At 39.0% G+C, this 13,371-nt stretch overlaps 2 protein-coding genes across 13 annotated transcripts in view; one reads left to right on the forward strand and one right to left on the reverse strand.

Annotated features, from left to right (window-relative positions):
- The window catches only part of Ralgapa1 (Ral GTPase activating protein catalytic alpha subunit 1), a 276,016-nt gene extending 265,728 nt beyond the window's left edge, over positions 1-10,288 (forward strand). For 3 of the 12 annotated variants that reach the window (XM_029563444.1, XM_029563445.1, XM_029563449.1), the window contains 3 exons: positions 516-640; positions 1,197-1,227; positions 8,909-10,279. In XM_029563444.1, coding sequence (XP_029419304.1) covers positions 516-640; positions 1,197-1,204 — 133 coding nt within the window. In that variant the 3' untranslated portion in view covers positions 1,205-1,227; positions 8,909-10,279. Of the gene's footprint in view, positions 1-515; positions 641-1,196; positions 1,228-7,122; positions 7,126-8,908 lie in introns of all 12 variants that reach the window. The other 9 variants (XM_029563450.1, XM_029563452.1, XM_029563443.1 and 6 more) reach the window with 6 other exon arrangements.
- Positions 10,289-12,243: 1,955 nt separating this feature from the next.
- Positions 12,244-13,371, reverse strand: part of Insm2 (INSM transcriptional repressor 2) — a 1,576-nt gene continuing 448 nt past the window's right edge. Inside the window, exon 2 of the mRNA XM_008832918.1 lies at positions 12,244-13,365. Within this exon, the coding sequence (XP_008831140.1) occupies positions 12,244-13,365 (1,122 nt within the window). The remainder of the gene's footprint in view (positions 13,366-13,371) is intronic.

A 13,371-nucleotide genomic window follows, 5' to 3' on the forward strand; every position in this document is an offset into this window, starting at 1 on the left:
AGGATTATAGCAACAGTAATCTTCCATTCAAAATGAGAACAATTGTTGAGAAAGTGGAGTGATTTTATAAAAACCAGGAAGATATGCAGGAATTTTTCACAATAAGTCTTTACAAATGACAAATACAGAATTTTTGGACATAATATTTTAAGCAGGAGTATAATATTTATTGCATGGCTTTTGAGAGTATATCTGTAGATGAAAGCTGATTAACAAGATACGAGGAACCTAGGCAGATCAGCAGCAGTCCAGTCTTTGCTCAGACTGTTCTAATAATAGTTTAGTGTTATAATTACTTTCTAGTAAACATCTTCCTGTTAAGCTGTCATTTATAGTGGTGTCATGAGGGAAAAAAACTTCCACTAAGAAGTACGTTTTTACACTTTAAGAAAAGGGATACTTTGGGTTATATGTAAGAATAGTGAATCATTTATTTTGAAGTAAGGATTCACCATCATATATATACTTTCCAATGTAAGCTGCATTTCAGCTCATCCTTAACAGATGGAAATCAGCTACGAGGAGCGAGCACGATACTTGCAAACAATTGTCCAGCACCATTTAGAACCAACAACATTTGAAGATTTTGCAGCACAGGTTTTTTCTCCAGCTCCCTACCATCATTTACCTTCTGATGCAGGTAAGAGTAAAAAACATTATTGGTCACTTGTCACTGTAACTTGAAATGCATTACCCTTTTCCTCTAAATCTTAGTTGAATAAGATTCTAATCACTGAAATATATTTTTCTAGACATTTTGAGTTTGGCCTGCAAATTTGATTTTTCTTTTATCTGAACATGGTTCCTTAAAAAGCCAGTAGTCATCACAACAGTGCATGTGGCACATCCTATCTAAGCTCATGGTCAGTGGTGCTTTCATTTCACGGGATGGCTCGAAAGCACCTGCCAAAGGACACAAGCTGAGCATGCACCACAGCTCTAGAGGATCGTACTGTGTGGCCGAGGATACCATCTCATCAGCTATGGTTTACAGTAAAGCTAAACTGGTCTAGATTTAGAAGCACTTAGCACAACAAATTATGCTTTAATACTTAGAGATTATTAAGAGGGTACTGCATTGGTACAGTTAATGAATTTTAAAGAAATGTGTAGAGAAAAATGACTCGTGGCCGTCCTATTCTGTAATATCTTGTACTCCTTATGATTGTTTCATTTATTTTATTTTCCCTCTTTAGATCATTAAATATCAGTTCTGTTTATCTGAAGGTAAGACAAAGTGTCAACCGAAACATCCTCTGTTCTCCCATTTCCTTTTTTCAAAATTAGCAAGCTCTATGCTTGTAACTTGGACAGTAAGCAAACTTAACACTATCCTGGGTCATACTAAACATTTCAAAAATTGCCACTAAATTTTTTCCCAGAATTATACTAACTAACCCAGGTCTGCATGAAACACTAACATGGTTTGGGGATTAAAATAACTAATAATAGGACTCCTTGACTGAAATTAGTTACACCTTATTATATTGACTTTTTTTGTTTGTTTGTTTCTCAGCATGAAAAAGTAATTCTATTGAACTGACGTGATATGTCCTTGTATTTTGTAATGCATTAGATTGTTACTGGATATCTCATCTCATCAGCTGCCTTTTCTCTGTAGTAGGCACCTGAAATACATTGATGAGTTTTGTGATGGTGTTCAAGGAAGCAGGAAAAGAACATAATATGAACTTAACTGTAATAAACTACTTCGCATTTTCCTTATGTTAAATAGAGTATCTTTATATCAACTAAATGTAAGAGGCATGACACTCCTTTTAATATCTTTTTTCTAAAAGAATTATGGTAATTCTGAGTAGAGATCTCATTAGTAAAATTAAAGCTTCCCTTCCTGTCATCATTAATTTGCCATTAGAAAAATAATTTTACCAAAAAAACTTAGATGCCGTTGAACTAATGTACAGGACCTATCAAAAAGAAAATCATTCTATGCTGGGTTGAATCTTTTGAAAATAAAATAAGTCTAAGAGTCACTTTAAAAGATTAACTCTATCTAAAACTAGTCAATTTGGCATTAAGATAAAAGGTGAAGATAGGTGTTAAAGGTAAATTAGTCACATTGAAAATGTATATCTGGGTGGTGTTGTTTAACGGTAGAGACTAGCTGATAAGATATGACTGTGTTAAAATAGATACTAATAATGTGCATGTCACATAGCAAGTCCTAAGTTTCACAGCTGAGAAGTCATGGACCATTTGGACCAGCTCTTCTTCCATCTGTAAGCAGATGCTGCTCAGGCTCCATGTGGAGTTTCCCAACTGGAGTTTCTAATATTTCTCATCTTAAAGTTCTTTTCATATCTTATACATTACCCTGCATGTTTAGCAGGTGTACAACATAGGAAATGCTGGTATTTTCAACTTCTGGGTTGTTAGCAGCAGCCAAATAGAGCTCTGTAGGCTTCATTTTTAATGCGCTAGTGTTCTTCATTTATTCAACAAGTTCCTTAATATAAGACATTTTTATCATTTTTAAGCAATAATAAAAAAACATGGACCTAATACTGTACTACAATTTTTTTCGGTTGATTTTATTAAATTGTCTTGTCTTTAGGAATCATTAGAGACATGCATTCTGATATTTAAAGGGTTGGTTTTTACCTATAAAAAACTTGAGGCAGTATTCCTAAATACACTTAACCATTATGACAAATAATTTATTAGAATGGTATTCAGTTCAAAACAATAAAAATTAAATTTTATTCACTAATTACAAAAACAGTATCTAAAGAGTATTTTTTCCTCAATTTATTTCAAATCTTCATTTTCCTGTCAAATTTCAGCCCTTATATATAGAGCTTTTTTTTTAAGCTTTAAGTCAAAATGGTAGTGAGAATCTATTAAATGAACCATAACTGCAATTTGGATCTGACTTCAAGCTTACAAAACTGACATTAAAGTATAAAGGTTATTGGATTTTTTTTTCTAAACAGAGTTTCACTGTTTAGCCCAGGTTAGCCTTACATTCATGATCCCTCCTGTCCCAAGTATTGCAATTACAGGCTTGCACCAGCACACACAGCTAAATTTGTTTTTTAATCATAAAGTTTGTTTTCCCCATTGAAGAAATGAATTAATTGCAATTGAGAATCAACTTTAGATAGTCTGTGTATATAAAACAGTGGTAATCAATACTAATCTAATTTGAAATTAAGTTTATGTTCCTCCTTGCCAACCACATAATTTTAGACTCAATAGAATAATATTGAAAAAGATTTTCTTAGGGGGCTTGAGGGATAGCTTAGTGTTAGAGTACATGTTTACCAAACTCAAAACCCTAGCTGAATTTTTTCCCTAACACTAAAAAAGAGAAAACAAAAAAGAAAAAATATGTGTATGTATGTATGTATTTGCATAATTCAGTTCAAGATCATCTACAACTTTCTGGCTAACAGTGATGTATCAACATTGATGACATTTTAATCAAAAAATTTTTAATGTAACTTTATTTAAATAGATGTGAAAGATTTTGGAATACCATAATTGATCCATAAATTTCATAACTATATTTTCTCAATATGTACTGTCTGTAGCACTAGACTGATACTTAAGGGAAATTATTTTTGTCCCTAAGGTCATTGAGGGAAGAATTGTGATGTCACACTTTGCTGATCTTCCATAACTACATTACAACATTATTAGATTGTTCTTGTCCTTTATTTTTTAAAAATTACAGGAAAATTGTTTTATCTTCGTCGGACATAAATGTGGAAAATATAAAAAGTTTAATATGTGTAGCACCTCTCTTCTGACTGTAAACTTTAAAATCCAGCCATTCCTGTCCCTGGACGGAGCGTAGTGCTGGTTCAAAGTGTCCTTACTGTCCCCACTGTTGCCTTGTTTTCCAACATTGCCCCAAGGTTGTTTTCGTTCTTTTTGTTTTTAATTTTTATTGAATTTTTGTTGTCCTGATTTTTTCAATAAAAAATTATAGAATGTAATTAAGAAACAGAATTCTATTTTGCTGATTGTGTATAATAAATTCTAATTTGTTTGTCTTTTCCAATTTGAGCATTAAAAGTACATCCATAATTTTTCAAGTAGGTATTTTTTTTACTTTATCAATCATAAATATTGTGTGGTATATCTAGAATTATTTGTAAGACTGTGTTATTCTAGTAGTCAGGAGATACCTTCTTTTTCAACAGATTTGATATTTTATTTCTTTAATAATTAAAGAATTGATTGGTATTTGATTCTCTATGTTCTCTATATACACAAATATATGTACATATATCTGTATACACACCATTTTTGTAATTACCTTTAGAAAATATGTGTTGCACAAGTTCATATTTAGAAATTTTAAAAATACTCTAATTATGTGCTATCAAAATCAGGAATAATTTAGATTTTGAAGACCTAACATAGCATATAGTCACTTCACCCTTCAGTCTAGCTGTGATCTTGTTATGAATTCACAAGATCTGTGTTGCCATGTGTAGATAGAATAGATAAAATAAAAATAATAAATGAAAATTTTTTGGTTATTTTAAACTTTCCTGTCCTTTAACAGCTGAGCCATGTCTCCAGCGTCTACTTTATTTTCATTTAAATAGTTTTACATCCAAATGAGTGTTCTATGTGAAAACTGAACCGTAGGCTGCAGAGATGGCGCAGTGGTTAACAGCACTGGCTGCTCTTGCAGAGGACCCAGGTTTGATTCCCAGCACCCACATGGCAGCTAACAACCATCCATAACTCCACTTCCAGGGGAATCTGACGCCCTCTTCTGACCTGCAGGCATTGCACAATATGGATGCACTTATATACATGCAGGCAATACACTCATACACATAAAATTTAGAAATAGATATATTTTTAGCTGGGCATGGTGGCATACACCATTAATTCCAGCACTGCGAGGCAGAGGCAGGTGGATCTCTGTGAGTTCAAGGCCAGCTGGGCCTACAGGGAGACCCGGTCTGAAAAAGACAAAAAACAACAACAACAACCAAAAAAAAAGAAATATATATTGTTTAAAGAAAATAATAAAGTAATAATTGAGCAGTTACTGGGGTCCAGTCACCATGCTAAGTGCTTTGGCATGTGCATCCTTTCATTTCATCTTCACAACAGTTCTAGGAAATATAAAGAGAAAAAAGAAACCTATCCCCATCACACAGGTGATGCCAGAACTGGGTCTAACCCTGTCTGCTTTCAGAGCTCATTTTCTTAACATTCTTGCTATAGATTGAGAACAAGAAGTTTCCCAGTACCTGCCATGTTTACAATGTAGAAATTGTTAGAGATTTTTATTTTTAGGGCTCTACTTTTGCTACCCATTGAACAATCGTTTTTTTTAATAGCTGTAGATTTACCAAAGAATAAGAATGTGTTTTGAAGTCAAATTGGTCCAGATTTAAATTGTAACCCTGTCATTTATATTCACATAAACTGAAATGAATCTGTCCTATACCAGTTTTCTCATTTTATAAAAATTTTTAAATTTTATTATTTTTATTTTATGTGTATAATGTATTACCTGCATGTAGGTAGGGTACACCTGTGTCATGCAGTGCCCACCTGTGTCATGCAGTGCCCGAGGAGGTCAGAAGAGGGCATCAGATACTCTGGAACTGAAGTTACATATGGTTGTTAGCTGCCATGTGGGTGCTGGGACTCAAATCCAGGTCCTCTGCAAGAGCAGCCAGTGCTCTTAACCTCTGAGCCATCCTCCAAGCCCTCTTTTCTCATTTGTAAGAAGGAGATAAAATATCATAAGCTTAGCCTGATTTATTTCTATGTCTATAATAGTAGTTCTTGAATATCTTAAAATGAAGCTATGTGTTTGCCTGTATTTCTATACTATTTTATTTCAAATAATGTGTTAACTTTGCTTATGACAAGTTAGTGCTAGATCCATATACTAATCATTAACTCTGTAAAAGCAGTAAGTTTATTATGGTAATCTGACCTTCAAGGTTGTCTTTTATAACACTATCAACAGAAGAAAAGATAAATTCTTTGATTTCCCCAGAATTAACCCTAAGTACATGTTTTGCTCTCCACATTGAATGGTTCTAGTTTATAGGTGGTCATTTTCTCCAGAAATGTTTCTAGTTTCTACCCTTCCTGTTAATCCTCATCTGTTCTGATTCAGAGTCCCTTTTTGCCTTATAATACCTTTATTATGGAACCTGATACACTCCTGGCTCTTTACATACATAGTTATTAATCTCTCTTCTGACATGATCAAGGTAACTGTTGTCTCCATTTTACAAAAACAAAAATGTCTCCAGTCAGTTTGCCAGGAGGAAACAACTAGTAAATCGAGAGGTGGGCTGGTGCGATGGTTCAGTGGGTGAAGGTACTTGCCACCAAACCTGTTAACCTGAGTTCAATCCCTGGGACCTACATGGTAGAAGAAAAGAACCAGCTTCCACAAGTTGTCCTCTGACCCACACACATGATTTGTTTAGAGTTTTGATATGTTGCGTGTGTGCCACCAATACAGTTTGTGAAAATGTAAGTATGATAACTATACCATGTACTAAAAATCCTGGCTGTCAGTTAGGTAAAGAATTCACTTTGAAGGCATGAGAAAGATGTGGAAGAATTACTGGCTTTGAGGAAAATACTTATCTTCTAAATGGAAAAGCAGGATATGTACCCAGACATCTGAAGAAGATTGGCTTTCTTTACTGTTGTTAGAGGTGGTGAAAGGTTTTCAGGAATGAGTGTAGTTAAGGAGGAGAATGTGAAGTGGAAGTGGGTGAAACAGCTGTGGGGTCAGTGTCTTCCTGAAGAACTAGGTGAGGAAATGCTCTTTAGTTGGGATACTCTGAAGCACCACTCTTCAGTGAAACTTTATGCTAACAGAAATGTTACATATTGCTGTATCAAATATGGTAGCAACTAGCCTTGTGTGGGTGAACACTTGAATATGGTTAGTGTAGCAAGGAATTTAAATTTTTATTTTAATTGCAATCATTTCATTTTAATGTGGCTATAGGCAATGTATATCTAAAGATTTTATGACTGAATGTTAAGATAAATTAACACCAGTGCAGTGAGCACATTAAAAGATAGATATTGGTAGAATCTCTCACAGATTTTTTTTCTTCTTTTCTTCTTTCCTATTTGAACTTGCTTTATTAGTTGGTAAGTACATTTGAATTGACAAAGCATTGACCATTGTGAAACATCACCAGCCTAACTCATTGCATGCCCAGTTCTATTTCACTATCAAAACCTGCTTACTCTCTGCCCTGGGGTACATCTGTAAGATCTGCCCTTGTCTCTCCATCTTTATCCTTTTTCATTCCCCTGCTTCTGCCTGCAATTCCATCTCTTCATTCACAACAGAGAAAGCAATGCAATGGTAGTTCTCTTCCTCCCAAAACCTTCTCTAGAAACATTGACCACCTGAAGGGGCACAGCCCTGGGCAGGCCTCCCATGATGGCCAGGAGTGGTGTAGTACCAGAAACGCATTAGCTGTTGCTCCTCACTGTCCTGCTGCCATCCATCTGTAGGGCTTCCCTAAATGGGCTACAGGTTATTTTGCTAGATTTTCTAGTTTGTGTCTGCTATGAACCAGTTCAGATCTTTAAGAAGAGTAAACTTGAACAAAATATTTCCTCTTTTATTTGTAGGGCAGCCTCATCTCAGAAAGGAAATATTAGAGAAGATGCTTGGAGCAGGCAGTAGGCATGGCTTCTGAGGGACTAGATATTTTCTCTTAGAAATGTGTATTTGTCCCTGGGTATAATTATACCACTTGCCTTTTAAAGTACTCTGAAGTATTCTGTGGAAATGTATTCTTGAGGTATCTCAAGAGGATTTTCGCTCTTTATCGAACACTTTTGTTTTTCTCTTATAAGTACTTATAACTTCTATTTAAGCATGAGCATTTCATTATATGGAAGTGCTAGCACATTATTTCCAAGTCTAAAGTGTCAGAGAAGTTCTGCATTGGCTAACAGATGTGCCAAAAGCCCCTTCAAAATAAGGAGAAATGTAAGTTTAGGTCTGTGGCCTATGTGGTTTCACTTGTTTGCAACACACATAAAATTTTATTCTGCTTCTAGATTTCCTCCCCACTTTGGAAAACTTTTCTTTTTACTGTCTTTCTCATTTGTTCAAAAGATATTTTGGAGACTTGGTTGTTCATGGTTCTGTAATATTGCTGTATTATGGAGAATCATAATTCCTATAACTCAAGTAAGAGCTGAAAAACTGCTTCATAAAATATACAAAGGATTTTCCTGTTTGAATTTGATTTGCTTATTTCAAAATTCTGTACTACTGCTAATTGTGGTGATGATTACTGTAGAGGGTAACTGCAAAAGTTCAAACTAATGAGTGCAAAAGTATTACTTAGATCTAACTTGACATTTTCTGAGGTCAGTTTGTCTTTTCTCACTGACTTTCAGATGAAAATTCCTATCCTCTTTCTCTCCCAAGAGTTTCTAAGTACCTCGCCTGGTCTTCTAAGTGCCAAGTTCCTTTTCAGAGCCTAGTGTCTGGAAATGTTTGGTGCTGGTTTCCTGCAGTTAGAGCAGTGAAGCTCCGTTTTGGGTTGTACCCTAAAGCCTGGAGATAGGATTAGTCTTTCTTTTCTCTCCTTGTGCCCTTCCCTGCATGCCAGTGGTGTGTTGGTTCACTGTTCTCTCTGACCCAAAGATTTTGCTTCCCATTGCTTTTTCTAGGATTCTGGCTCTGGAGATGATTGGTGCCTTCTTCACTATGATGACATGAGCCACCAAATCAATGGGTTTCAAATACATTAGAAGGCTGTTTGGGCAATGGAGTCTGGGGCTTGTTTTTGTACCTCTGAAAACTTCATGAACGGTTGGGATCCTTGCTCCAGACTAGCAGTAGAAGGGTTGTCTATGGTGTGAGAGGCTGACAAATACTGATGTGCTTGCTCACTCTTTTCTACAGGCTCCTATCCAGAGATCCTACCCAGTGAAGCTCCCACAGCAGCACAGGTAGATGGGGCTGACCTGGCCTCTCCAATGTCTCCTCGAACTAGCAAAAGCCGCATGTCCATGAAGCTGCGTCGTTCCTCTGGCTCAGCCAATAAATCCTGAGGAGACAAGCAGCCCAGGAGTGGTCAGCAGTGGACATGGGGGCATGAAGGACGTGTTAACCTTTCAGGCCTTCTTGTCTGCTGTGATGTTCGTGTTCCTTCCTGTACATTTATTTGAGAAAACACTGGACTTAAAATAATTTGTAATTTAATATTTTAAATTTGAGCTATTTATTTAGTTCAGTCTTTTCCTCCACACTCCAAACTGCCATGTTTTGAGAGGGTAGAAGTTTTATTCTATGCTCTTCACTTTGCTAGATAATTATGTCTAAGTAGTTTTACCTTTAAGTCTGTGATTAATGTTGAGCCAAAATATAATTGGACAGAGAGACTTCTGTTATTTATTGTGCCTCATTGCAACTTTATGGGTCAATAAATACATAATTTTTACAAATGTAAACTTTTTTTTCAATGGAACCCAGCATCTCAAGTATGCTAGGCAAGCACTCTATTACCCCCCCAAGCCCTACAAATGTAAGATTAATTTAAGCATTTAAAAAGTTAAAGTTGCAACTCTGTTAAGTACATAGGATGTGTACAGATTATTTATGTTAAGAAAATAAAACACTCAAGTGACCACATAGCATCTCAGATTCCAATGGAAATTATCTTAGCATCAACTTCTTCTTCCCAAGGCAGAGTCTCATTTCTTGGCTGTGAGAATGATAACACATTCAATACTAGAAAAATCACTGCTGAGCTTTGATTCTTGTTTAGCTTCCAAATCTGTAATGTTCTGCTCTTTTTATGTTGCACCACCGTTAAAAGCTATTTCTCTTTTGAGGTTGTAGCTCTTTATTATTAACCAGTGGATCCTGGTGTGTCTATGTTCTTTTTTAAGTACCAAAAAGGTGGTGGTGGAGAGGAGGAGGGAAACCTTTTCTGATATAAATATTTTGCTCAAATTATGTGTATTATTAGAAAAGGGAGCATGACCCAGGAGTCTATAAGTTAAGTCTCGTTTTAGTACTGAACTTGCAGGTGCACGTTGGTCTGCCCTCCGCCTTCAGGCTTCCCTGAAGGCAGTAAGCAGCTTACTTGTTTCAGATGGGCATAGTCTAAGGAGATCTAGCATGACATGGATCCCAACTGCATGTGTAAATACATCATACTGGCAAACCACAGAATATAAATTATGTATCATTCATGTAGTGTCTACAAATTTGTAACAGAATAAAAAAGATGACATGGTATTTAATAAAACAATAAAAATATTCTTCGCACTTCCTGTCCATCATCGTCTTCTATTTCATATATTTTCAGACTTAAAAACAGGGCTGTATAAGTAATCAGGAGATGTAAAGCATAGCCCTAGGTTATCTTAGCTAATCATGAAAAGGGAACTTAAATTCCATTTTCTGCATAGAGCCCATGTGTTTCTCAGAGATTGCACCATTGCCACTGCAAACACAAGTCTCATGCTTTCCTGAGGCCCGTCAGAAGCTTCACCCAGAGCACTTGCTTAAATCTCACAGTGCTTTTAGCATGCTTTCGGGAATAACACTACACTATCCAGCAAATTTTCCTAAGCAACTTCTTAGATAAAAACACAAATTACTATGAATGCTTAAAAACATGCAAGTGAGAGTCTGTGGGCAAGATAGCAGAGCCTGCACAAACATGTGGGCAGCTTCCCACAGGCAGGAGGAAGAAATATTCATAGGAAAACCAAACTTTACATGTTGCTAATGGATTGATAACAGGTAACAAAATGGACTGAAAATGCCAAGTTGAAATAGTGAAATTAATTAGCACTATTTGTATAATTTCTGCAATCTCCAGATAACACTGTTCAGTAGCTTTCTTTGATAAAATACTTAAGATATGTCTTCTGTGGCTTTGTTGGGGAGTGTTTTTCAGAGTTTCAGTACATACTCTCCTGTGGAGCCTCAGTCTGTAGCTAGACTTCAAAGGAGAATTTCCTATCTCATTTCAGCACCATTACATTCATTTGCAAAATATAATATTGCCTGCCTGTGTGCTGTGTCAAAATGGGTCACTAAGATTCTAAAGTAAAATACTGGCACTGGGGAGAGAAGAAATAATGACTTTGAAGATACACTGTTCAACCAGTTCTTAGGACAAACAGAAAAAAACAAAGCACAGTCTATGTACATTTATTTGGCAGTAAGCATCTTACAAATCTATTTGTCAAGCAATGCTTAACCAGAATCGAAACTCTGGCTATTAGGGGATAGACAGAGAATGTACACTGAATATGGTTTACAAGAAGAAATTCAAAAGTCGCTCCTCAGAAGGAAACAGTACTGAGTGACTGAGTTGTCATTCAGCTCCATTGTGTCATAGGTATTAAGTCGAACAGTTTACTGTGTAATATGCAGCAGGAGATTTACAGTATAATCATTAAACAATTTGAGGGTAACCTTACTAAAACAGTCAAACTTCAGGAAGAGTATTGTATTTCAAAAAAAAAAAAAAAGTAAAGAAATTTAAGTAGCTCCTCCCAAATGTTGCATACAAAATAGCTGAAGAATTCAGGCTGTATTGGCTCTTTCCCGGTAAGTAGCACCTTACCCACTTCCAAAAACTAATTTAAGAACAGACTTCTACATACAATTGAGAAAAGAAAAGTTTCAAGGAGAGACTTACACCAAACAGCAACATCCTCTTAAATTTCCTGCCTATGGACACAGGTCTTGAATCTTTCCCCCCCCCCGCCCCCCCCCCGTAAGTTTGGCGTCACGTAACTTGATTCACAGAACATACAAGGCAAGAAATCTGACCCTATTGAGACAGAAAGGACATAAGCGCCTGTGATGGCAAGAGAAAAAAACATTGGTGACTACCACTTTGGGTAGAAGCTTTTATAGACATTGAGACATGCACGCGTTCACTGCGACTTTCCATAGGAACTACAAACCACATAGGATTCATTAGGGTCTCCAGTGTTTGAAGGATGGGAAAATCCTATTTTAGTCGGGAAAGTGAGAGCTTAAGGCTGGCAGCCTTTGACCGAGAATGTCAATATTTATACCAAATACATACCTGCGCTAGAGGGGGTTTTACTACTCGCTGTCTGCTCCCCTGGCGCAATGTGAGTGGGGGAGTTTGAGGTGGGAAAGTATGGGAAGGGAGGAAAGTAAACTTGCAAGCTGAAAAAAGCCCCACCGCAGTTCCCATAATGTTTTCTCCAAGGCCAGCCTCGAACTCTTCCTGGTCTCAGCCCTCAGCAGCCAGGCCGAAGTGGCATCTGGAGCAACAGTACTTGCCGACTTTCTGAAGGGTGGCATTTGTTGATGTGCCGGGTCAGTCCGGGGGAGCTAAAAAAAGTGGACGGACAGTGCTTGCACGAGAAGATTTGCTGAGCACTGCCATCCGATGCCCCTGCAGGGACCAGCGGTTCCGAAGGAGCCCCAGTCAGGGCGGGCAGTAGTAGCTCCTCGCGGACAGCGTGCCATAGCCGATGCTTCTCTCTGATGTCCGCGGACGGAAAATGCGCCCCACAAAGCGGGCAAACGAAGGCGAGAGGGGCCCCGCGCTCGGAGTCGAAGCTGGGCGCCAGCGCTCGAGCAGAAGCCGCCTCGTGAGTGCTCAGGTGCTTGCGCAAATAGGCTTGGCGACGGAACTTTTTGTGGCAATACGGGCACACGAAGATCTCGGATGCCCCACCAACAGCGGCACTGCCCGGCCCAGGCACCCGGCGCCCCAGCACCACCCCGGGGAAGGGGACCTGCGGAGGCGGAGGCTCCGGGTGTGCCCGCGCGGGCAGGCCGAGGCGCAGGGCGCTGTCCTGGTGCTGATTCTCCGCGGAGCTGTCCCTGGCCTGACGGTGCTGATCGTCGGTCCGCTCCGCACGGCCGTTCTCCTTGCCCTCTGCCAGGAAGGAGGCCATGGGCCCGGGGTCTGCAGACGGCGGGCGAGGAGGCTTCCCGTCGGCGCAGGAGGCGCTGGCGGCCGCGGGTCGCGGCTTGTGCCAGCGGCGATGGGAGGCGAGGTTCGCGGGGCAGCTGAAGACCTTGTCGCACTCGGGGCAGCGGTATTCGACCCGCACGATGCGGGAGCAGCGGTGCTGCGCCAGGGCGAAAGGGTCCGCGTACTGCTCCTTGCACAGCTGGCAGATGAACTCCCCGAGCGGTGTGCGGCCTCCGCCCAGGACCCGCGACGGCGCCCCGGGCTCCTCCTCCTTGATCTTCAGCCCGAGGACCGGCGACGTGGTCACCTCGTCCGCAAAGCTCAACTTCCTCACGGCCTTGGGCTTCTTGATGCCCGCGGTCCCGAGGCCGAGCGGGCAGCCCGGGGGTGCCTTGGCGCGGCGCTTCAGGCCGTGCAGGGCGGAGAGGGGCGCGGGCTCCCG

Source organism: Nannospalax galili, unplaced genomic scaffold (assembly GCF_000622305.1).
Source record: "Nannospalax galili isolate Female #2095 unplaced genomic scaffold, S.galili_v1.0 scaffold816, whole genome shotgun sequence".
NCBI classification, from domain to species: Eukaryota; Metazoa; Chordata; class Mammalia; order Rodentia; family Spalacidae; genus Nannospalax; species Nannospalax galili.